The sequence below is a fragment of the Tinamus guttatus genome, unplaced genomic scaffold, assembly GCF_059628265.1.
Source record: "Tinamus guttatus ecotype Peru unplaced genomic scaffold, ASM5962826v1 Tinamus_guttatus_pri_ptg000472l, whole genome shotgun sequence".
Classification (NCBI taxonomy): Eukaryota; Metazoa; Chordata; class Aves; order Tinamiformes; family Tinamidae; genus Tinamus; species Tinamus guttatus.
Genome location: NW_028289006.1, coordinates 943611 through 968650, shown reverse-complemented (window position 1 = coordinate 968650; position 25040 = coordinate 943611). Strand labels below are relative to the sequence as shown.

The 25040-nt window shown below is 45.4% G+C and overlaps 1 protein-coding gene across 2 annotated transcripts in view; it reads right to left on the bottom strand.

Annotated features, from left to right (window-relative positions):
• Window positions 1-24958, bottom strand: part of LOC104577064 (coiled-coil domain-containing protein 134) — a 44666-nt gene extending 19708 nt beyond the window's left edge. For both annotated transcript variants that reach the window (XM_088532821.1, XM_088532822.1), the window contains exons 1-22: window positions 24842-24958; window positions 24450-24573; window positions 22840-22890; window positions 21277-21350; window positions 20500-20605; window positions 19712-19915; window positions 18389-18516; window positions 17730-17844; window positions 16648-16764; window positions 16032-16131; window positions 13433-13567; window positions 12870-12984; window positions 11325-11443; window positions 10280-10421; window positions 8911-9022; window positions 8314-8374; window positions 7108-7205; window positions 6134-6308; window positions 5867-6014; window positions 5037-5309; window positions 1105-1270; window positions 481-585 (exon numbers count right to left, since the gene is read on the bottom strand). In XM_088532821.1, coding sequence (XP_088388947.1) covers window positions 481-585; window positions 1105-1270; window positions 5037-5309; window positions 5867-6014; window positions 6134-6308; window positions 7108-7205; window positions 8314-8374; window positions 8911-9022; window positions 10280-10421; window positions 11325-11443; window positions 12870-12984; window positions 13433-13567; window positions 16032-16131; window positions 16648-16764; window positions 17730-17844; window positions 18389-18516; window positions 19712-19915; window positions 20500-20605; window positions 21277-21350; window positions 22840-22890; window positions 24450-24573; window positions 24842-24958 — 2785 coding nt within the window. The remainder of the gene's footprint in view (window positions 1-480; window positions 586-1104; window positions 1271-5036; window positions 5310-5866; window positions 6015-6133; window positions 6309-7107; window positions 7206-8313; window positions 8375-8910; window positions 9023-10279; window positions 10422-11324; window positions 11444-12869; window positions 12985-13432; window positions 13568-16031; window positions 16132-16647; window positions 16765-17729; window positions 17845-18388; window positions 18517-19711; window positions 19916-20499; window positions 20606-21276; window positions 21351-22839; window positions 22891-24449; window positions 24574-24841) is intronic.
• Window positions 24959-25040: the final 82 nt, after the last annotated feature.

Sequence of the window (25040 nt, the reverse complement as noted above, 5' to 3'; positions counted from 1 at the left end):
CCTCAGATCAGTAGTAAACTCACCATGTTGGCTGAACGCACCAAGCATTTAGGAAGAGTGTTTAGCAAGAGAGTTTGGGAGGGAAAGCCACATCTATAGGGCTCGGCAGCTGTTGTAGCAGATAGTTTGAAGAGCTGAAAGTTTGAATAAATAATCCTCGAAAGCCACCTCAATGTGCCTTCAGGCTTGTTGTCAGAGGCTTCAAAATGGTGTCACGGCCATGCAAAAACCTTGACCACCTTGTGAGATTTCAGACAACAGATGTAAAGGCAGGAGGTGAAAACTTGGGTTTCTCTGCTTGAACTGGTAACAAGGGTTCTCTGCACCACTCTGCCTATGAAAGTGCCTTAAAGTAACCATAAATGTAGTATAGGATACACATTCTCCAAAAGGGTGAAGAGGCAGCCCCTAATCATCACATGGACCAACTAATGAATACAGAGCAAAGCCCCCTGAGAGAAGACAGAGGTGCAGACTCACCCTGGTGAAGCAGCCTGAAGTCTGTGCTGTCCAGCTCCCTCACATCCCTGCTCCGCAGATGCACCAGGAAAAGGAGGTTCAGCAAAAGAGGCAGGTTCCTGTTAGCTAAGAGAAGGACGGACAACTTTTCAGCAAACTCTGAACTGCTCTACCTCTAAATGTGTCAAGAATTGTGAATTTTCAGGCTTGCAGACAAGGGTAGGTGGAAAGAAGCAAGTATACGCCTTTCCATACATGTCCATGAATATCTCCCCAACCTCATTCTGCTCTCTACAGCCCCCTCTAAGTCAGGCTCCCTTCCTGACTCTGTGCTGGCCTTGAGTTACACACTAGGTCCCACCAAACCCATTGTAGGGACAACTAGCAAAGAGCAGAAAAAAAGGAGGTTACGCTTATCTTTTATCCTCTTAGAGAACCACATAGGGTGCATGTTTACCACACATTTAAATTCACACTGCTCATTAGCTAGTAATGACCACCCCTTTGAAAACTGCTCTTTTCCCTTCTGCTTGCCATCACTGCTTGCCAAACTGTGCAGGTTTGGCACAGAAGAGCCAAACATACTGCAAACACCTACAACCCCAGAAAAATCCTCACAAGACCCAAAACATAGAGGAAGGTCACCTTGTAAGGAGGCAGAGCTGCTCTCTACCAGCAGCTGCTGCAGGATCTGCAGGAACTGACTCCGGAGAAGGTCACAGACAAGGACATCCTCATTTCTTTCCAAGAAGGATCTTAGAGTCACCAGCACCTTCTGAGCCACGTCCACAGAGCTCGAGCAGACCAAGTCCTGGGAGGGAAAAGCACACACTACCTTTCTGCCTTGATTAGGCGGAAGACACTGCTATTTCTTACCATTATGCTAATCTAGTGCCTTGGGAAACACTCTAATAAAGCACTGTTCAGATTAAGTATGTCCTGATTAAATGCAATATTGCATAAGGCAGGCACGCTGTCTTCTGATAGGCACCACTGGATAATATCCCATTTAAAGCATTTGGCTCTTTACCTTCCAACAATATTTAGGGTCAGTATTTTAGAAGATGGGTTCCTAAAGTCAGGGCCTGGTTTTTAAGAATGTAGATCCTCTGGGACTCCTGCTCTCCCTGTTGTTGTTTTTTTGAAAAATCAGGCCACATAGTAGGGTGCTTGCTTAAAACTAAGCTTGTGAGTCAGTCCATAGCTACTTATTTTGAGAAGTCTTGGGCTGGCAGCCCAGTATCTGCAGCAGCAACGTAACAGCTAAACTGCCTGAAACGTAAACCAGACAAGCAATCACTCAGTGCAAACGGGAGAATTGTGTGTACAGCATGCAGCCCACAGGACTGCTTCTGGAATACAGCTCTGTGGGGAGCCAAATCCCACAGCCACTAGCGTTAATTCAGGCACGCTTTTGATGTTAAGGTGTTTAACATCAAATTCACCATGCATACAAGTATAAGCATAAGCACAGTTCCATAAAACTGAGGAAGCAAACATCAACACTATGGTATTACATAAGTCAGCACCACCATCCCTTCCTCCCCCTGTATTCCTGACTACTGCATTGCAAAGGGTACAGCAGAAAGAGGGAAACAGCGAAAGAAACGGCACTGAGCAACGTTGCCAAGCCCACAGCCTGCCAGGAGCGCCCACCCAGCCTTGAGCCCTTCTTTTTTGGTTATGTTCCCTTCTCGCATGATAGTTACGCATCCAGTCTTGATGGGGGAGAGCAAAGCGGCCAGGGAAAATGGTTAAGGTAAGAAACGCCTGCCCGTGCCAGAAAAATTCCTCCAGCTTTGAGGGCTCATTCCCGCCTACAGCTGAGACCTTTGGGAACAAGCAGGGGGCCGGCTGCACAAGCAGCTCCGATGTCAGAGGACTGCTCTCTGGCACCTTTTCTGCCAAATCCCTCACTCCAGCACATGCCAGAAATATTGCATATAAAGGGGTACAATGTGAAGCACTGGCACAGTGGGCTTAACCCAGCCCAGGTGAAAAAGCCGAGTGTTCCTCCTCTGCAGAATGCAGAGATCTCCTTATGAAGAAAGGCTAAAAATACTAGGAGAATTCCAGACAGGAAGAAGAGCACTGTATGGTGCAGAATAAGGAATAACACAGTGAAGGTAGCACTGTTTACCTTCCCTCACCACACAAGGGCAAGGGGACGTTCAGAGAAATAAAAGAGATTAATCTGATACTGATCAGCCGAGTCCATCCTGCAGGGCTTCCTGTCACAAGGTGCACCAGGCCAGCTGGGCTCAGCACACAGGGTGAGCTGCTGTTTCAATGAAAACATCCCATGAAGCTGCAGATGATAAAATTTACAGGGGCAGCATCAATCCTATACATCATGACAGAAAACACCTGTAGCTTCCTGCAGTTAAGATGACAACTTCTGCAGGTGAAGGTTTTTCCACAATTGCTTTCTATGGAAAATTATCTCGATTCTCTCTCAGAAAGAAAGGGATACACAATCTGCTCTGAAAGCCAAATTTTATGGACACAACACAGTGTTAAGTACCTGTGTTTATTCTCAATTTCTCTCCTCAGCTTCTCTCTGTTAGTGACATTCAGGAACGTAACCTAATGTCAGACAACCCATCCCCATGCCCCAGGAGAGCAGCTCGCATCTGGACCATGGAGAAGCCAGGTGGGCCAGTGTGTGACAGCTACCACATTTATCACCAGGTGGACAGACACAGGATGGCACAGGACAGTGCTAACCAAGGGTTACAGCCCTCCTGGCCTTGGTAAATGCTTCCCTGTATTAACATTTTCCTTCTTACTCAAGAGATCAAGGTCTCCAACAAAGCCACTAACCATCTGCTCTATCTAATCCAGACATTTATTAAAAGCAGATAAGCAAATAAATCATGCTTGGACAGATATTCATTTTTGTTTCACTGTACCATGCAGAGGCCTTTCATTTTACTATTGTTTTCTTGGACTGGGATTATTCACCTCATAAGTTTTGTGTATATCTGACAGTATATTTATTCTAAGATATTGCACTGTTTTATTAGCCCATATAAATTCAGATTGATTATGCTCTTCCTCAACAGAGAGGTGAATTGTCAAAGCCTGTGATTTATTACAGTTCTCTTTAAAGACTAGGACAGAGCTAAATTAATTTATTTCTGCAAGAGCACAAGGCAAGACAGACAAGGGGAACGCAGGAATGCTGTACCTTTCAGAGAGGGAGCCATCATTTCTCTTTGGCCAATTTGTAGACCTGTGATACATATGTTGACTTTAGCCTGAGGAGTGATAGGTTCCAAAACTATTGCCAAAGGTAGACAAGTCTAATGGGACACTTCCTCTCATGCACACTGATCTGTCAATGTATTAATTGCTTTTACTAATAGTCGGGAAGTAATATCAAACGCCTGGATGTTGCTACCTGCTCTACAAGAGCGCCCAAGCCTATAAAAGAACTGTCCTGAGCAACACTCCATCCTGCCAGTCTTTTCAGTATCCTGGGATATTAAAAATTATTTCACAGCCTCTTAGACCAGAATAAATACATGCCAGTCTATAATGCCTGTGTTAGATGGATTCCTAGCCTCCAGCCACCTCAGGCATTACAACCAAACCCTGCTTCTTCTCTGTACACTGGCACAGGGTTTTATTCTCAATGCTCCATATCTTTACTTTCAATAATGGGTTGGAAGAGAAAAACCACAGATCTTAGCTTTTGTCTTTACCAGCAAATCTCATGTCTCTGTGTGGAAATGTTAATAAGTATTTGCTATGACTGGCTAAGTAGTCACGGGCAACTGGTCATTGATGCAGAGGAGTGACAGATTGGGTAGGAGAGGTGGAAATGACAGAAACCCTCTGAACAGCCATCAGGACCTGAGTTCTGTTACGATTACAAAGACAAACAGAGCTCATTTCACCAGCTAAAGGCAAAAACACAAGTCCAACTACTGCAAGGCCCCTTTCTTCCCTGTAGCAAGTAGTTCTCTCATCTTTTCTTATTATTACTATTTAAGAATAACACAATGGGCCATTTACAGTCCTGAAAATTCAGAGCACTGCAGAAATCTCAGACAAAACTCTCCAGTTCAACACAAAGTAAAAAAAAAAAAAAAAAAAAAAAAAAGCTAACAGAAAGCTGAGCCCTGAGGTCCTGCTCTCTGCATGCTGCTTTTTGAAAGTTCTTTGTTTCTCATATCCATCTCATCTATCAATAGGACACAACTGCTCCCAAAATAGCAAACCGCTTCTTGAAAGAGTGCCACAGAATGATCTAGAGTACCCAGCAGTCTATCTGGAGAGGGAAAGGGTAGAGCCCAAGAATTTTTTTCCATGGCAGATATCGCAGTCCTCTTCGGATCCCTTCCTAGCCAATTTTCCAAAGACCCCATTTTATCACAGTGGATAGCAGTAGTGCTAACACACACACAGTGCCATTTGCCATAGCAGGTTTGCCTGGGAGGTGGAAATCTGTGCATGCAGTTCAATTCCTTGAGCTCAGAAAAACCCAAAATGCTTTAAAAATCAACAAGCCCAAAGTGCTCCCCCTGAATCATGGCCAGAGATAACAGGCTGTCCTTGTGAGAGTCACGTACCAGTAAAATAAGTAAAACGCTTGAATTGCTCTTCAGAATGGGAAGCAAAGGGTTGGCCCTCTTCAGCTGCTCAGACATGTCAAAACCAGCTTGTTCAGCCTCACTTTGATTGCCGTCTTCCCGGGAAAACCAGAGTTGGAGGATCTGGTGTCCAAATCTGCCCATAAATTCAGGATAGCGCAGGAAAAAACTCAGCAAAAGAGGACAGTGAACGTAGACCAAGCCCAGATCTGGGAGATTATCCAGGATCCTCTTTATGGCGCATAATGACCTCTGACAAGTGTGTGGGAAGGAAAGGGAGAGAGAGAACAAAATGACAACTAGATAGTGAATATCCAAAAGCTGAAGTGATTAGTATCTACCCTGAGAAAAAGTCACACTGCCTTCAGAGCAGACAATCAAACAGATCATTTTGTGAGGCCCATTTGCATCACAAAGACTAAGAAACTTGTAGGCTTTATGCAGTGCTCAAAGCTGTGCAGCAGCAAAAAGCCATATGGGAACACTAGAAAGTACTCTGCAGAGGCTGGGGATGTGTTCAGGAGATCGCAGCTATGAAGTTTATAATATTCTGTATGTGAATTCACAGCCTATCCAACGCATTTACACTTCCCACACATAGCACAAGCTTATTCAATCAAACCTATATCCCCTAGCGGCTTTTCACAGTTAGCTTTCCAGGGCGTAGCTACACTGCACACTTTCCACTCATTCATCACTCATCACATACATCAAAACACAGCCCACAAGAGGGCTGATGGGGGTGGGGAGGAACCTCAGTTAAACTCCACAGAAAAGGTCCAAGATGGAGGAATTAAATTTTCTTTTACCAAGTCCAGGTCGTTGCTTTTGTCCTGACAGACAGCAAGGAGGTGAAGCACAGCTCTGAATATGTATGGAGGGGGACAGTCTCCACGGTCCTGTGCTGATAGAAGGAAACTTTTTATGGCTAAAAATAATTCTGCCTCTGGGACAAACCTGCAGCCAAGGAGATTGGAGAAGAAACAGGAAAATTGGACAAGCCTCACCCACTAAAAATTGGTGCATGATGATCAAAATAACTCACAACCACCTGCATTTGTATACGCGTGGCTCACCTGTCCCCAAGGGTGTAGGCAAAGTATAAGAGGAGTATGAAGCAATACTGGTGGCTGCACAGAGACTGATCCAAAGACAAAGGTTCAGGATTTTCAGTCAGGAGGAGAAGGCTTTCAGGAAGCGTGTAGTTTAACTGAGGCAGGCCCTTCTGCAGGAGCTCAAACATCTCTTGCTCTGGAAATGAAACCAGTATGAGCAGGATAGGTAGGGATGCGGAATGACCATGCTAAAACGGAGAGGTATGGGAGGATCTGCCCATCCTAAACTGAAGCACATTAAACTTGGGAAGCTCTTGGTTTGAGTAGTATTAAAACCCAATGACTACCCGCCAAGTCTGCAAACAGCACATGAAAGAGCAAGTGCACCTCTATGATTTGGCATGAATAGAAGCCAAAACCTGATCTAACAGAGCTGGCCATGAGGATGAAAGGAGACTTTTGCTTTGAGGTCCCCAGCTCTTTGCCAGTGCTGCCAGTATGATATCCAAGCAGTGCCAGGGAGAACAGTGGATTTTATTATGTAGAAACTTTCATCTCATTTATTTGGGACTCACCTACAATGGAAAGTTGCATTATATATAGGAAAGCTTTATAAAATAAACCAAAGGGAAAAAAAAAAGGTGACCTTAATTCCCAGATAAAGGTGACTCCTTGACAAGTAACATTGTTTTAATTAAAGTATGCGCAGTTGTGCTAATGAATATCACCAGGTGAGCAAACCCACACATAAATGAACCACGTTCATTCAGCTAGGGTTTAGTACTTCTCAAGAGGCACTCTCTGATACATCTTCTTGGCAGACCAGCCTAAGAAAAAGCCGAAGAAAATCTCAAAATAGAGATGATGTGTGTCTCCCCTTTCCTCCACCCACCCTCTCCCCCGCACTCTTTTTTTTCCTTCCCTCCTACTGCCTAAACAGAGCTTGGCTAGACCTCAACCAAAATGAAGCAAGTTGTCTTCTTCCCCAGACTTGCCATTTTGAGAAGAATCTCCCTCCTTCTCCATTGCAGAGTAGAGGCTCAGGCACAAGTTGTAGAGGAAGCTGGAACATGCTTGATTCAAGACAGGATTACTGTGAAGAACACCAGAAATATAAAAGGGAGAAGGTCAGAAACCTCATCCCACGTCTAATATCACACAGCATCTGTCAAGTTTCAGTTTACTGAATCACATACAAATACCTGCTCTGCCAAAACAAGACAGATGTGGCAGACAGAGTAGCAGTGATGACAGTGAATATACATGGGGACAATGTCATGATCTCTAACATCACAGAAGAGAAGAGGTTTGTGAGGAGGGGCTCCCAATACCCAATACCATTGACAAACCCTACTAAGAAGATTTTGGGACAATGATGTTTCCAGGGATGAACAATTAGCAATGACAAAAAAATACTTAAAAGCTGTGAGAAAAGCTGTACTTGCAAGCACTTCCCTCTCCCTAATGATTTCCTTGTGGAATGGGACATAACGAAACATCTTTGTACTGTAACATGACATGCTTAGCACCACATGCTACAATATTCGCAGTCCTAGATCAGTCCCCCCACACCACCCAAAGGCACAGATATCCCTATGCTAGCTCCCACAGTGGTGACTTGAATAAGGGGTGCTGTATTTTTTTTTGTCTACTCATTTAACAAGTTGCAGTCACAGGGAAGAGGACACAAAACATCTCTGCAGACTCATAGAAAGTCTCTCCAAGCACTCTTCAACTGTAAAATCATAACCTATGCCAATGATAACCATTTGCAATATATCTTGTTAATCTTTCTTACCCTTCCTATTTATTATACATTCTGATGCCAAGAGGAACATAAGTAGTGGTATTAGAAAGCCTAGAAAGCCAGAGCTCAAATGGAAATGATGCCACTGCAATTCTTTCCAGAAGACTCACAGATTTCACTACTCCAAAGCCAGGCTGCTGTATCCACACCTGCCTGGCTTACAGTGGTGCACGGAATTCTCACAAAGCTGCACCCATTCACCCTCCCACTAACTACCTGCCTTTCCCTGCTCTCACAGCTTTTCCATTCTCAGTCACTGTTTAGTTTTGCAATAAGATATGACTCTTGAGCATTCTAGGCTCAGTTCTTGGCTAATTTAGTTGCTTTAGATAGCCGTGATCTGCTTTTGCACCTGGAAAATTATGACTCACTTCCAATATACACATCACAATACCTTTGCACGGAGCAAAATCTGGCCTTCAGCTCCAATGTCAGGCGGATGAAGGAGGAGGATGCTGGAGAGAAAGAAAGACAGAAATGTCTAAAGAGCCCCAAGTGTGTCTGATGAGGGAGAAGAGCACACAAGTTCCAGAACCATTGATTTGGAGGACAGTATCTGAGATTCATTTGCCTTGTCGGGAGGAGAAGGAAAGATTTGCTAGCTCTACATATTTAGAAAAGAGGGATTCTGTACATCACTTTCTGATCTACAGAGTAAGAAAGGCACAAAGTCAGTAGGTTTCTATATAGTAAAAACCAATTGATAATTCCAGCATAATTCCTATCTTCAGAAACATGGCAACTCTGAGTATTCAGAGGAAGGGGTAAAGCTGACACAATTTACTTATCTAAGATAAGATCAGTCCTATCACCATTCCTAGAGCAAATAACTTTTCATCCTACTGAACATGACTGCACACTCTGTTCTTACCCACACAAATACGCAGTGTAATCCCCCACTGAAAGTCTTGTTAAGCTCATTGCCTCAAAATATGCAGCAGCAGCAAGTTCCATCTGTCAAGCAAAGCAGCACAGGGCATATCATCCGTACCCAGCTTTTTGGAGAATTTATCCCTCATGTTTGGCATCACTGTAAACAAGATATTAAGGGTCGATATGAAAACCTCCATCACTGACGGGCTGACAGCCCTTTCCAGGTAGCTCTGTGGAAAGAATGAAGAAAATATCAGATGGGTGGTATGCCATGCGTACAGAAAGCAGCAGCTCTCTTCCTGCTTCTCCCTGCCCAGAATATTAGATTTCCAAATCCACATAAATGGCAGTAACAGCCCTTCTATCAAATTGCCTGGCAGCAGGTAAACAGGCTCACAGATCATTTTGAAAGCAACTAATGCTCCTCCACCCAAAGTTTATGAACAATGCTGTAAGATATTGCATTAAACAAGAAACTCCTTCCTGATTCCAGCTGGCAGCCAGTTACACCCTCACAGAACTACTGACATTACCATTCATGTTACCTAACTTCTAAAACAGGTCAAATGTCTAATTCTGCAGCAAGACACGGGACATATGCCTAGGTTCAATGCCACTTAGTACTTGTGCTTCAGCATTTTGCTGTGTAGGAGCAAATACAGACATTTAGGTCCTCTGCAGGGTCTAGCCCTAAATGGTTTAGAACAGAACATCTCAACTCACTCTTACAGAGGGCCACAGGGCAATTTTACCACAGTCCACAATTTCTACCTAAGTCCAGTGAGCAAGAAGCAGCACACTCACTCCAGCTTTGCCAACCTGGGCTGCACTACACTCTGCTTTCAAGGCTGAGAATAGCAAGCCAGTAACAATGCCTACCAACTGTTAAAAATATAAAACAAAAAATCCCCAGGCCCCCAGGTGTAGCAAGAAGTTGTGTATCTGAAACAGTGGCAAAGCGCAAGGAAAATTTACTCAACACCTGGGAGTGCATCAGAGTCCCATCATTCGGACAACCACGCTCTAAGTGTCTTAGTGAAAGGCTGCCATGGAGCACGAATGCACAAGCGACTCCACTGCTACTTTTCAAACTATATAGCCTCACTGGCCTAGTTTTGTCCTTGCTGTGTCTGCCAGACGGGCTCAAAATTACCTTCTGGAAACAGCACTCCTGCGTTCTTAACTGTCCACAACAACTGTGGATTAGGTAACATGTCAGGTTTGCTATGGGGATGGCACAGTCTGAAGAAAGACATTGCAGTTTCTATGGAAGCTTTATGAATTTCCTCACCCTCGGACTCCATACACTCCCATTTTGCATGAATGTTGTAATGCTGCACACATATTTGAAGAGCTGGCAAATGCCACGTTTGCACTTTATTTGTGCTACATACTCTCTTTCCAAAACACCTTTCCCATCATCTCTCCATCCCTAAGAACATCTATCCAGGTACCCAGGGAAGAGAAAAGTTCAAAAGAAATCCTACCATGACCATGGGGATGCAGAGATTGTCACAAATCCTCAACAGAAACTCAGAGAAGTTGCTTAGAGTGTCCTTGCTCTCAGAGTTGGGGGCAGTGAAAGCATTCTCCTGGGCCATCGGGTCACTCTGGAACTCCACTGCCAACCTACAAACACACAGTAAAACCCAGAGGAGAGAGGAACTCTCCCCACTCAGTAAAGAAAGCTAGGAGATACTGCATTTCCTTCACAACTTTTACCATTAGGGACCCTAGGAACACAAACGATGTATTGGAAACTCTTCTGGCAGTAACAACTTCTTCCTGAGTGAAGCTATTAGAAGTCAGCAATGTTTTATAACAGTAGCACAAGCTGGGAAAAGGAAGACTTATCTTCTCCGAAGGAAATATCTTCATTGGGAGGCCTCAGTGTGGCAAGACTGAATGTATTCAGCCAGGCCAGAATGGCTAGAACACAATACAGCAAACCTCATAAAAATCAGTCTTCCCTTGCAGCAGAGGAGGTTTCCTATGCAAACCCATCTTCCATTTTCTCCTGGCCCGCTAGGGGATGTCTCCCATCCAGTAAAACAGGAAAAACTGGTGCCCATGAACCCACATGCAGCAACATAACACAGATATGAGCAAATACAAGTCCAGCAGCTGGACTAGATGCTTATTTGTTAAATGGTTAATCCTCTCCAGCAGTGAGACTGCATAGCCTGGGGCATAAGAAATGGAATACGGCTTCACATATACCTGCCATCAGTCCCTACATCATTACTGGATTTCGATAATGATACTGTCCATTTTCTTCTTAATCTTATTTTCAAGCAAGTCTTCAATGGCCAAAGAGATGAAATAAACTGATAGGTCTCAGTCAAGTTGCTTGGGAGATACCTGCAGGTACCACAAAGTTGCCACTATCCACAATGTTTCACGTCCATCATTCTGGAGCTTCACTGGTAAGTGTAACACAAATACACTGATACTGCAGGGTAGAGAAACCCAGCAATGATGTGTCAGGACTCACACTCACAAACACACCCACACCCCTCCACTAGTCCTCACCTACAAGCATTTCTGAAACTTTCCAGGGTATGAAGCAAGAACTGGCCCTGTCTCTGAGGAACTCTGCTAAGGTTTCTGTTTCCTGTGTGACTCTGAGGCACTGCGAACAGGAGGTCACCCTGTTAAAGGAGAGAAGTCTTCAAGATCCTGTGTTCATTGTGAAACTAAAGAGCTTACTTCTCTAACACAAGCAGCAAGAAAGAAAAAAAAAAAAAACATTTCACGTTATTCACTTCCTTCATATAGTTATATCTTTGGTATTGTGATTTCCTAGGCAGGGCAGGGTTAGAGGGTTACTCTGCTTTCCTGAGGGAATATAGCTGCTAGCTCTGCATTGCCCCATCCCTTGAATAGTACAGTTTCTATTCCCATGTTTTTGTCCAGTCTGAGTTTCAATTGGTTCAGCAATTGAAGCTTCAAACATTTCAGGGAAAACATAGTGCTTTTTTTAAAAATCCATTTTCCTCCAACTGCTCTTTGGACATGGTCAGCACTCAAATCTTGGAAGCAATCACCCAGGTGCCAGCTGTTGTTCCCACACAGCATCCCACCAAGTTTGGCCAGAAGGGCACAGCAAGCTAGTTCCATCAAGCCATGGCAGATCAAAACTCCTGATCTACAAATTCCCTCCCCATTTGATGCCAAGACACCTTACCAGAGGTGCAGTCATTTCATTTCTCCCCTCTTCCCATCTCAGACTGCCTGGGTTTCCTTATCCTTTGCCTATTTTCCTTCCTATAAGGCCTATTATTCTGAATAGGGCACCAAGCTCTGTGTGTGCAAAGAGACTGACAGATGTCTACCCCTCAGGCAGAAAGCAACTCCGTTATCTCCAGACAGTGTCACATAGCTTGGGCTGCAGGTCTAGAGACAGTTCAGCAGACATTTGGCTCTCTGGTACTCCAACAAGATGGTCTTGCCTCTACAGAAATATTTGTGATTTAAACCATGTGCTCCTAAACCCACAGCAATGGGGTCCAGTCCTTGACACCTGACAAGGGGACAGTCCTCAGGGTGCACAGTTCCCAGCAGCACATCAAATTAACTGCATGGAACAGGAAAGGACTTGCAGTTCAAATAGTGGCTAATAATTCCCTTGCTGAGGCATCTCAGTGCATGCAAGTTGATCCTCTTGATCTAAAAGCACCAGAAGGCACCAAAGACCAGAATGGTCTTTGCTAAAAATAAAAATAAAATTAAAAATAAAACAAAAGAGAAGGGAACCTTACAAGGTGTGACCTGGAAGAAGGGGAGGTTTAAACGACCTCTGCACTGGACACCTAAAGGGAACAGCGCACTCAAGTGGTGTTCCAGGTATCTTCACTGACGTAGAAACTTGGGCATTCACCAGCACCCAGCCTCAGCTACCTCAGAGGCAAAGGTTGCTACCCTCTCCAGGCATGGGGATCAAGAAGAAACACCAGAGAGCCCAACAGTCGCAGGCAGAAGGTCTGAAACACATCCACAATATCCACGTATTGTGCCAAGAGGGTCGTTCCTGTCCTGCTTGTTCCTTCCAAGAGGTAGCATCCATTCCGGACTTACTGCATGCCTCTTGCTGCTCTGTGGTGGGGAAAGGTCTGCGCATCGCTTCAGCACTGCCTCCAGCAGCTTCTGCAGCTCTGCATACAGGACAGGGGGGCAGCTCAGATGGTCCTTCCTGCACAGAGGGAGAGAAAGCTTGAGCGTTCCCTGCTAGGGACAAGTCATGAAGTAAGGCTGCACCAGCAGGAATAACAACTGCTCCTTCAACAGCAAAGTGCCACTGCCACCTCTCTCCAACATGCTTTCCTAAGAAAGTGCCTTCATACAGACACAAGCCCAAATACAGCCTCACTCATTACCTACCCAGACAGGGCGCGGAATGACAAAGCCACAGTGACCTCGGTGCTACAAGCCCGAGTCTTAGCTGCAGCAGCTTGCTGCCCACCACGGCTACACTGCCTTGCAGCCCTCTTTCCCGGGTAGCTCTGTTGTACCTACAGCTGTTGCAGCGAGAACTCCCGCTGCGGAGCACACCCACCCACACAGTCCCAGAGGAGCCAGACATCAACACGGTATCAACAGACCTATCTGACAAAAAAACCTGTGAACACCCTCCTGCCTACCTCAGAAAGGCTGCCACGGCCTTCACAGCCTCCACTGCCACCTCTAGCACTGGGCAGTTCACTGTCTCCAGCAGCACTTCTATGGCTTCTTTACATATACCTCGGTTTGTGAATAATTTGATTTCCACTGGTTGCCTGAGAAGAGGAAACAGCAAAGAGAATATTGTCAGGATAAAGTAACTGGAGCACCCACTCCGCATTTCACCACATGGATAGGTAAGCCTTGCAGTATCTGGAGCCAGCTGCTCTCAAGGAACACAGTCTCAAACTTGAGCATGTCTGGAGCCCTTCTATGGTGAAAAAACCCACTGCCTGGATATGTGTGTGACTGTGCCAGCAAATCCTGATATGAAAAGCACATGAAAAACAGGCTCTGCAAAACAAAGTGATCTCTCTGCCTAGGACTTTATGCTGAGCCCATCTGCTCTAGCATTTGAGGACTCATCAGGAAATTCACATTTCTCGTAAGCATGTAAACACTTCCATCCCAGAGCAAGGACAAGGACACAAGAATAGCTTCTCTCACAGTCCTGTGACATTTCTAATGCCAGATGCTGCCAGGACAGGGTTTTTCATGAACTTGAAAAGTAAAAACTTAACCCAACTGTTTTGACATTTTTGATTGAGAGTGAGCACTTCTGTTGTCCGATCACCTTACATCTGATAATCTTTGAGCTTTCCATGCCAGAGCACCAGAGGATGAGGAGTCATTAACTCTGATACTGGGTCAAGCTGCACAAATGGCAGAAAGGGGTCAGCTGGGTCCTGACAAGTGAGATACCTTTGGGAAGGAGGGGGGAAGCGGGCAGCAACATGTGGGAATGAGGCACTAACAGCTTGCCTCACCAAAGAGACCAGCTAGTGAAGCGGGAGAAGGAAAAGCACAGCACAACAGAAGCCAGACTTGGAGCCAAAAACATTCCCTGTTATTCCGTTTTCACAGACATGCCAGATGAGTGAGCCAGGAGCACACGCTTCCATGCACATTTGAGAGCGAAAAGCGAACTTCAGCAGAAATCAAATGAGTAGCCCAGCTGCAGGGTAACAAGTGAGCAGGGGCAGAAGCCCTCCTTTTAGTCGCTCAAATCCAGCTTGGCAGTCACCTCATGTTCTGCTGTGAGAAAAAGCCGGGAGGTGGGCAAGGCAGAGAGAAGGCCTTGTGGAGCTCCGGAACCTGGACCATGGCCCAAGCCATGGATATGCTGAACCTCATGTTGTTCCTACTACTGATACTTAAATTCTATTAATCCTCTGCATTTTCTTCCTTTAATCACTGGCCTTCTGAAGTAAAACACTTCAGAAGAGTCATTACTGACTCATGCAAGGAGGAGGAAGGCCTAGAGGAGTATTGCTGACTCACTTGAGAAGCACAAACCCACTTGCAATATGGCCCATTTTGATGTCTTTGAGGTCTGTGGGAGGAAAAAAAAAAGGAAAAAAAAAAAAGGCATGAAGGACAACACTTCTGCAGCTTTGTGCACCTTCTTGTCTTTGGGCCCCAAACTGCACCTGCTGTTCCAGAGGTGCTGGGAGAAGCACAGAGAGAGCTACTCGCCACTCCCAGCCTTCCTAATATTGCAAACAGGGAGTCAGTCTGGCCTAGAAACTGCCAGGGTGCAGGGGAGGTGCAAAACAAGAGAGCGCTGCTGTGAGGGAAACGAGAAGGAGAGATTCCAGGAGGAGACCCCTTTCCCTCGCTGTGGGGGAGTTTTAAATCAAACTACAGTTCTAAGGTAAACCAGAGTCAACCAAAATGTGAACGCTAGAAAATTAGAGTAATTGGGCAGAGCGTTCTCTCCGCTTGACAAGCGTTAATGCTGTAATTAGTGTTTCCCACATTCTGGTTTCTCCTTTTGACAGATGCCCACACTGGCATCATCACAGTGTTCCAACACTGCTGCTTTTCTTTCCCCTTCTATCCCTGCCACTTGCTGCAGAATTGACAATGACATCTCCAAAATTCAGCTCAAGGGCTCTCTTGGGGGAACCAAGCAGCAAAAAAGAAGCCTGTGACAACAGCATGACAAGACAGGAACAAAATCATAGAGGCAGGAACAGGAACCATAGAAGAAAAACAAGCCAAGTTTTGTTATTCTTTAGAAGAAAAAGAGAGAAAAAAAAGTGACAGAAACCATTAATATTTCAGCCTGGAATTTGTTTTTCTTCTTTGAATTTAGCTCAGATGAAGACACAGGACCAAAAGCCATGGAATCTGCATGCTCCCTTTTGTCACAGAGATGCACTCAGCAGGAGCAGGTCTGCTCACCTACAGGCTGGACCATCCCAGCCTGCCCCTTCTGTCCTCTCTACTGCTGAAAGTAGATTTTGCCTCTCAACTAGACAAGGAGGAGGAAGAAGCAGATACACCACTGGCTGTATGCACAAAGAGGACATGCTGGGAGGTCCAAGAACAACCAGCAGGCCCTTCTTCACGAGGATAAGGGTGATGTGCTTGTTCAGCAACATCTTGCAAATACAAAAGGCTCCAGGGCATAGATATTTGGTTTCAGAAAAAAAGCCTGAACAGTAAAACCTCCAAAGCTCCCATCCCTGGGGCAGAAATTCTGCATGGGCAAACCAGCTAAGGGGCAGCCCTTACCTTTTCAGGATTTCAGTGAAAAGCAGCAGCCCTTGCTTGTGCAACTCTACATTGCTCAGCTGCAGGACATCCCGGAGGCTCCTCACCAGAGATTCAACACCTGCACATGTTCAAGGCACAGAGAAGGCTTTTAACGCACACCCCAAAATCCAGAATGGGACGAAAATATTTTTTTTAAAGGAAGAAAGATTTCAACAATTATTCTTCTGAGGCCCCAACAGAATAAACTGCCCAAAACACTGTGTTAATTCAGCTCCCTCATAATAGGCCTCAACCTCCATTGTTGAAGGAAAGTCCAGACAAAAGGAAGGAATTTGGCTTCTTTTCCTAATTCTATCATTGGCATCTCCACAAAAACACCCAGTAAGTCCTGAGGTAGTGTTAGTCATGAGGCTTGGCTATTATAAAGCACATTTACTCATTAGGAACCCATTAGGTCAGAGACACTGTAAATTCAAGCTATGAAAACATTACAAACGTATCTGGTGGATATTCATTTTCAGTCCTTTACCCATCCTGACTGGAAATGGGGATCGTTCCTAAAGCACTGAAATTCAGCTAGGGGCACAGCAATTGCCTAACACTGCAGTCACTCTGTTGGACAGGCATGACTTACCATACACCGTGTGACACTTGGAGAAGAAAAGGCGCTCTTCAGTTAGGAGCAGCAAGCAGCAATAGACTGACCAGATGAGTATTTCATTGGTGCATGAGAGACATTCAAAGAGGAATTCTGCAGGCGCACACAAATAAGGAAGAGGTAAGGGGGAATCTGCTCACAGCTGCTCCTAAAACACCGTAGAGGAAGGAGACCAGGAATCACAGCAACAGCCATAGGGAGAATGGTTATAGTGTGAAACAGCAGTGAGGGAGAAGGCAGAAGATACTTGGAGTTATGCTAGTTTTCAAAACGAAGTGACTAGAGTTTGCAGGCAGACATCCTCCCAGCACATACTCTGCAGGCAGGACCTGATATGGAGCTCTAGTCTTTGGCACAACAAAGAACCACGAAGCCAGCTTTACCACAGATACAGTGATATTTTTTCATCTTCTAAGGGATTTACGAAACCAAAGCATTTATGTCTACTGAGAGAAGAGTGAAATAATGAGCCATCACCCACAGCTGGACTCCAAAGCTAAATCCTAGGCCAAGTTCTGTGCAAACTCACAACAGTTAGTTGGATAAGATGCGACTCCAGCCTGTTAAGGCTTTGCAGCTATATTATACAGGCTAGAATCTAAACAAAATGCAGTCTCTCCTGAGACAGGTGGGACCTGGGAGTAAAGGTTTTAAAGGAAAATCCAGATGCTGTAGGAGGCAGCTAGCAATGTAACATGATGAAGGGCACTCTGCCCTCCATATGACAAGTGGGCTATAAGTCACCTGCACAACTGATGTCTTACAACTGGGAGAGAGGGGTCATAAAACATTCCCTAACATCATTCAAGTGGGGGCTTGGCCTCAAAGACCTATCCAAATTCTTGTTGTGGCATCTCCATTCTGCCTGTTGACACCTGCTTCTATAATTCCAATGGAAAATTTATTCTTTGCTTCTCTTCCTAAAATCACATTAGCTATTTTTACTGTTACAAAAAATATCACTGCACAGATTACATCACCAGTGGATTTCCTGGATCCAGAGAGATTCCTAGTACAAACAAGCAGGATGACAAACAATAGGTGTTGCTGCACTTCACCTGGGACATCGGCATGGATAAAGGCAGGAGCATATCTGCTGGGAGAGTGAACCAGCACTGCTGCCATACAGTGAGAACTTGCTGCCTGTAACATCTGGTCTCTGCTTAACAAAAACTGTTTGGAAAAAAAAAAGCCAAAAAGAGGCAGGAAGTTAATGGTACAGAGAGAATAATAAATAGTTCTCTCTAAATTTTAAAATCTAAGAAAGAAATGAAGATTTCTCTTTGGACATGTATTTCACTGATCAAAATTGCAAAGGCAAGATAAAACACTGGGACAAATACACTCAGAAACGCAAAACAAAGGTCACAATACACAAGACTATGAGTAAGGACAGCTCTGTGCTCATACTTAGTTATGCTGACACACTACAAGTGCTGTATCAGACTTCTAGTGTCAGTGAGTAAAGTCAGCTGAGGCCACAAGGAAAAATTCCCCAATGCAGGAATGAGCAGTGGGATGATCTATGGGGGTGTCTCCACCTTCCACAGCAGCCTCTTTAGCTGGTCCATGTTGGCAACAGCATAGTCAAGTGCCTCTACTAAAGATCCCTTACAGTCCAGCAAATTCTTTAATTCTACCAACAATTCACCTCAGAACAAGGAATAATCTGTTAGAAAGTGATAGGTTGCACACTGTAAGGCCACTCATCCATCACCTTTTTGAGAATAAGTGGCAGTGGGTTTTCGCCTTCTAAAAAGTCAGGGTTCTTACACTCCTCCTCTATCGAATTATTCATAAGAATGGACACAAAATGGTCGGATTTCAGCAGCTCCTTAAGCAAACCTGTAAAAGAGGGAGTGGGAGCAAGCATCACATTGGGCACATGAAGGATTACATTAACACAGGAATACTTATAGCCTAACATTCATTGCCAGCTCCTTCCCTATCCTGCACTCCTTGCAAAGCCTCTCATCTCACACTGAGGGATCTTCTATGGACAGCACCCCAGGTACTTCCACGAGCCACAGGTCTTGCAACCCCATGTTGCTGATTGTTTTTGCTGGATCTGATCTCCTCCCTAGTCCTTCTAGAATATGTGCAGGTACAATGCTAAATGATCTCAGGAACACAGCTGCACTCTCTCCCTGCTCCTGTACCTTCTCCCTAAACTGTTTCTTGAGAGAGCTCTTGACCTGCATTTTTTCCAAGATGTTACAGACAGCAATACACTAACAACCACGGATTTGCCATAGAATACTTTCTAGAGAACTGGTGCTCATCCTCCCTTCCTACTTTCATGCTCTTAGTGGAACAGTTGTGTTCAGTTAAAGGGTATCAATAAAAATAAACAAACAAATAAAATCTGAATAAAAGCACAGAGCATTGCTACAGGTACTGATAAAAATCATCAGGGTACATCCATTTCCACCAGCTGAGCAGATGACCTCAGGAGCAATCCAATTCCTGCTTACCTCCTACGTGAAAGAGGAATTCCCTGAATGGTTTGCAAACAAGAAGTGCCAGGAGGGCTGGAACTGCACTCTTCAGCACAGTTAATAAGTGCAGTTGGAAGCATGAATGCAAGAAAGTGTTGTTTCCACATTAGCTTTCTAATCTAAATAACACATTCCTCCATATCAGAGAACAGTATCTGCTAGACTCCGTTCCACTGCTCTACAGAACCTACCAGTCTGTGCAAGTGTTTGCACACAGAGTCTTTCATGAGTGGTCTTTCCTAGAATGAGGTGGGTCAAGCTGCTGTGCCAAGCCTGAAAAAAATCAGAGCTGGGCAAACATGGGGTTGGAGGGACAACAGAGGCCTGGGGAAGCTCAGCAGCCAGGCTGGGCCATGAGATAACTCTACAGTAACAGAAAGGATCCCTGTTTCAGACAAGGTTGCCCTGCTGCAAGGCAGCCTAATCACCTAGGAGTTTGTTTAATGCTCCTCTAGGAAACAACTCACATGATGAGCAATGACCTTCCTCCTCTGTCCTAAGCATTTCCCTGCACCTCACAGCTTCTCTCAGAAAGGCCTTACCCAAACAATTAACCTGGAGCTCCTTTGTCTGGGCATGGCCCAAGGTATTCAAGAAGAGGGCGCAGAGCTTTTCTGTGAAGTGTGCCGAGAGCCGCTCTGTGCCAACAGGAGAGGAGTACAGCTTGCCGTACAGATAGCACACAGCAGCCTTTACACCTTCATTTGGATACGTCAAGCCCATCAGCAGGTGATCCACGACATTACCTAGCATGAGGAACAGTAAGGGAAAGCATTCACATCAAGTAATTGACATTTCTAAACAGCCATTTCCCTCAAAAGCCTGTGAAAGGCCACTGCACAGACCTGTGCATACAGGTCAATGAATGCCACAACTAAGTGAGTAACTACTTCCCCTCTACCTCTCCCCCTAATGCAGTCACACATTTAGAGGCGTGAGGAATGCTCCTAGGAGCCTCTGAGCAGAGGTACAGAAAGAAATGATTGGAGTAGCTCACTGCTCATCAGATGAAGGCCCATCACCCCAGTCACTTCCACCAACAGCTGAGCACGCTCAGCTCAGCATAGCCCTGGGAACTGAACCAAGGAAAGAAGAACCAGGTGTGCATCCTCTGCAAGACAGACCTACAGATCTCACTTCACAGAGTACAATGACAAGCTTGTATTAAGGTGCTGATCTGCAACCTTGGAGGCCCCAAACACACCCCACCTTCTGGGGAAGGGGTCTCTTGTGACCTTCATGAAAGTTCTTCACGCTGGGGGCAGGAGTGTGCTAAGGCTGTGAATACTACCTGGATGAAAACTTCAGTGGGGCATGACAGATGACTCACTGTGCTCTACCACCAGTAAATCAGCTAGGACAGGAATGGCATCTGCTAGCCTGCCCAAGAGAGTGAATGTGGGCAAGCTGCCTCTCATGGTGGTTGCCTTGCACAGCTGTAGACGAGACAGAAGAAGAAAATGTTTCACTGACAAAGACACAGTCCAAAAAAAGGAAATGTGCACAAAACAGCAAGTGCTCTGTGATGCATACTGCTCCAGACCAGGATCTTTTCTTAAGTATGGACCTCTTCACCATGTAGGATAAATCACAGGAAAAATCTGGACACACCTACTAAGTCTCCAGAATGCTGCAGTGCTCTCTTAATTCACCCAAGAAGCTTCTTACTTTTTGCTCCTCTTCTTCCCTCTCATCTTCAGTTTTTACGCGAGGAGATGAACTAGCTGAACTCCTCACCTTTGCTATTTTCCTAGGCTTTTATACCTCAGGGAACCACCACAAATATAGGAATGAAGAGAGCAAGGGCCCACTGATCAGCTGCAGGCTGGGAAAGCTCCTTTTGTCATCGACATAGTAAGGGACGGAAAAAGAACCTGAAAAAGTCCACAGCTTCATCAGGGCATCACGCAGCCATGCAGCTGACAGGCTTCCCAGGAACAACAGGAAATCTTGAGAGTAGACACCAATGCTGTCAAAATCACAGGAGGGGAGTGGGCACTAGGACATTCTGCTAGAGCAGTAGCTGTGATTTTGCAGGGCCTCTCATAAATCTCATTTCAACCTCTGAAGCACTGAAGCAAAGGGCAGGCAACTCATCTTCACTGACCTCTTTTTGGCTTTCATCCAAAACACAGTGTAAGTACTGCTCCGACTTCAGCTCCACTATAAGCTGCACCAGAACTAGGCAGGAGAAAGGTAATCAGTAATTCACATCAAAGGACACTCACAATCCATCTTCTACGGCGTTTTAGCAGAGCAGTGAGCAAAGAGCTTACACATTAAGTGAGCAAGAGGGTGCTGACAGAGCAGGCTAATGTCTGCATTCCCAGTACTATCATTTCTGATCGCCCAGCCTGGGCCTCCTGTGGCAACACCACAGCAGCCCCGTTCGAGCAGCACAACAAACCATACATGCAAATAAACTAAAAGCAACAAACTGAGCATCAGGACACAAAATAAATGGGGGCAGAGCGGGTGGAGAGAGAGGAGGAAAAGAGAAGAAACAAACAAATACCTTGTTTAAAACCATCACAACTTCTGAAAACTGAGCAGGGAAGGATTTCAAAAGCATGAAAACTGCCCTTTAAAGACATGTCCTTCCTGAGAAGGAATGAGAATCATAGTAGCTGACTATGTTTAGATATAAGCTAAGAGTTTACAGCCAACTGTAAAAACTCGGTCCCCTCTGTCCTAACAGAGGGAATCAACAAGAAACTGTTTACCAAGCACCGATGCACAAGTGCTGTTTGTTTTCTAGCAAACTTCTAGTTGCACCATCTCTTGGTACCTCTCAAGGCAGTACTATAGGCTTACCTAGGAGACATAGAGACATACCTTAGCCACTAAAACACCCCTCAAAACTACAGGGCTCAGTAGAGACATAGAGCTGATATATAGATGTTTTAATGGTCCTTTCTTGATCAGAATTCTCAGAATCTATAAAAACCTTCAGGAGTTAGCTATCACTCAGTTAAAACAGCTCTGAGAGTAGCCACCTTGCAGAGGAATGGTAACATGACAGAAAACCTTCTCACCTCTGTAACACCATGTCAAGTACGTGCCTGGAAACTGATAACCCTCTTGGAAATGAGCTGATCATCCCTCTTTTCATCTGTCACGGCTGGACAGGAGGGAACCATCGCATTGCTAATACTACTGGACTCAGCAAAGATGCCCAAGGTTAATTGGACTGCAGAGATTCCCTTCTCAGCCTGCAAGCATTGCCTCCAGATTACAAATGAAGGACTGCTCGCAAAGAGGAGTAGCTAAATCCCAAACCCTCTGTCCTGAGGAGAGGCACCAGATCTCAAAGCTCACTGAAGCCAACAGGATGATTTCCATTTGCTTTGATAAACTTTGGGTCAGGCCTGAAGACAAGGCTTTGTTTGGCACTGATATCCATCTGAGGACAAATTCACTGTATAGAGAACCTGTAAGAGACCAATATTTAAATCCACATGTCTGCTTCTCCCATCCCATTCATTCTCCTCCCCAGTCAAAAAGAAAAAGAAGTCTGGAGAGGCTGTTCATCACCCTGCGCTGAGAGACAATAAATTTTCTTCCCAGTTCTACACATGTTGGAGCTCAACATCTCACTATCTGTTTTGGACTAGACACAGACTTGACCTCATTAACCATCAGTATCTGAGACATGGCACCTGCCTCTCACCTTCCAGGCACAGGTCCAAGGCACTGCTGTCTTCCACAGTATGCAACATCCCTAAAACAGAAGCAACAATTAATCATGGAATTCATTCCTACTTGTGGCTATCAGTGCTGCAGCACCTTCTCAAAAAGATTTGCAAATCAATTTATAACTGCTCTAGTTTTCCCCTACCTCACATGACACCAACCTGTGTTTGGCAAAGGAATAGGGATACTCTTAAGGAGTATCACAAAAGATGCCTTTAAGAACAGGGAACGGGGACATTAGGACACTCATCTGTGGCTCCCTCTTACATTCTGGCACCAAATGCATCCTTGGTTCATTCAAGCTCTATCCAAAATTCACATGTACCCCCAAGCTTAGACTGGGAGCCCAACTGCCTGAGGATTTACAGCAAGTATAGTAAAACCCAAAGCTACCCTAAAATTGTAAAATCCTCATAGAAAAAGACAGAATTATTAAAAATAGGCAAGAGCATTGATATGCAAACACAGCTCCCCACTCTTATGGGGTATTCAGTGTTAGGGTCCTACAGCACAGGATTGGGCTTGCCACAAGCACTGCTCCCTCCACATCTGCATAGGACCATATATGCAGACAGTGTAAACAAGAGAAGTAACCCTGAAGAAAAAACAAAACAAAACCTCTGTTTCCAACATAGCTCCGTTTCCAACATATGCACAGCACAGTTTGTGTGAATCAACTGGGAAAACACTGTTTGAATTATTCATTGTGTCGAGGCATGGGAAGGGGCTTGTAAGTCACTTCCCCTCCAAAGAATAAGAAACATCTGTGATGTGCAAATGAGATCTGAGAATTAGGGGAACCCAATATATTTATTCTTTGAAGGCTCTCACATTCACACCCTCCACCTTTCTCTTCCTGCCTTATTGTTGCTTCATTTAGACCATTATTCCTTCTCTGTCAAGAGTTTAGCCAACATTTCAGAGACCTTTCCCCCAGCACTTCTGTGCAAACAAAAACCACCAAGAGATGCTCAGGATCACAGAGACTGTGGTTGGAAAGGCATTTTCTGAGCAGCGTGTTCCATTGTGAGTCTGATCCTCCTGAAAGAAGTGGGTAATACAGTCCTACAGGTACGAGAATTTCTATGGATAAAAAGTGATAGTGCAAAAAGATTAAAAAAAGTATTTTGCACATTTCATATTAAATCCTACAACATTTTTCAAACACACACAATTCTGTGTGAATTGTCATGTAATGCTATAGTCCAGTACGACTAAAAAGCACTGAGGTGCGACAGCAGACTGGAAGTTGCTCTGGGAAGAGCCGTAAGCCAGAGCACTGAGTCCCACAAGCCCCTAAAGCCAAGCTAAGATACTTAGGCGGGAGAGCTTTATTAACATGCTAATTCTGCTCCTTGGTGAATAAGAAAATTAATTAACCTATTCTGAATCAAATGACAGGCGCAGTTTTCTGCAGGGAATAATACACCTAGCACAGAAAGGTGGGAGTGTGAAAGTAGTTATTAGTAGTCTCAAAATCTTTTTTTTTTTTTTTAATATGGAGAAATCTCATGTTTCTTCATCCGTTCAAAACCGGGCAAGAACTGCCTTCTCTCTGCTATTGCATGAGGCCTTCAGCACTCTTACCAAAGAGAGTTCCTATGAGGTGGACACACAGCCCTTCATCTGGCGCCAGCAGCTGGACAACAGGCAGCGCCTGCCAGGCCAGGGCCTCTCGGAGCCGGGAGAGCTCGTGCTTCTTGCGCACCAGCTGCAGAGTGGAGACAACAAACACGTTGTTAGCCCTCGGCCCTGTGCACAGCGTCTGCCTGCGCCGTCCTAGGGGGAAGCACATCCCAGTGCAGCACGGCTGAGCACCGAGGTGCACCTGGACACCTCCAAACCCCGGACTGGGAGAAGAAGATGGAAAAGTTGGTGGTGGGTAGCGGGGCTGCCCTCTCAGTGGGGCCAACACAGGCCAAAAGGCCTGAGGGGGCCGTGTCCCAAGGCTGGCAGAGGGGGACAAGGTCGCTGCCCACCGAGGCGCCGCCATCGCCCAGGGTCTCCAGGGCGCAGGCGAGGCAGAAGGGCGGGCGAAGCGGCAGTGCCCAGCGCGCCCCGTGGCGGCCGGGCAGCCGCGCGCACATCGCCGCCATGGCCCAACGGCTGCCGCCAACGGCCAACGGCCGCCGCTCGCGCGGCGACCGTTAGCGGCGACCGTTGGCGCCGCTTAGTGGG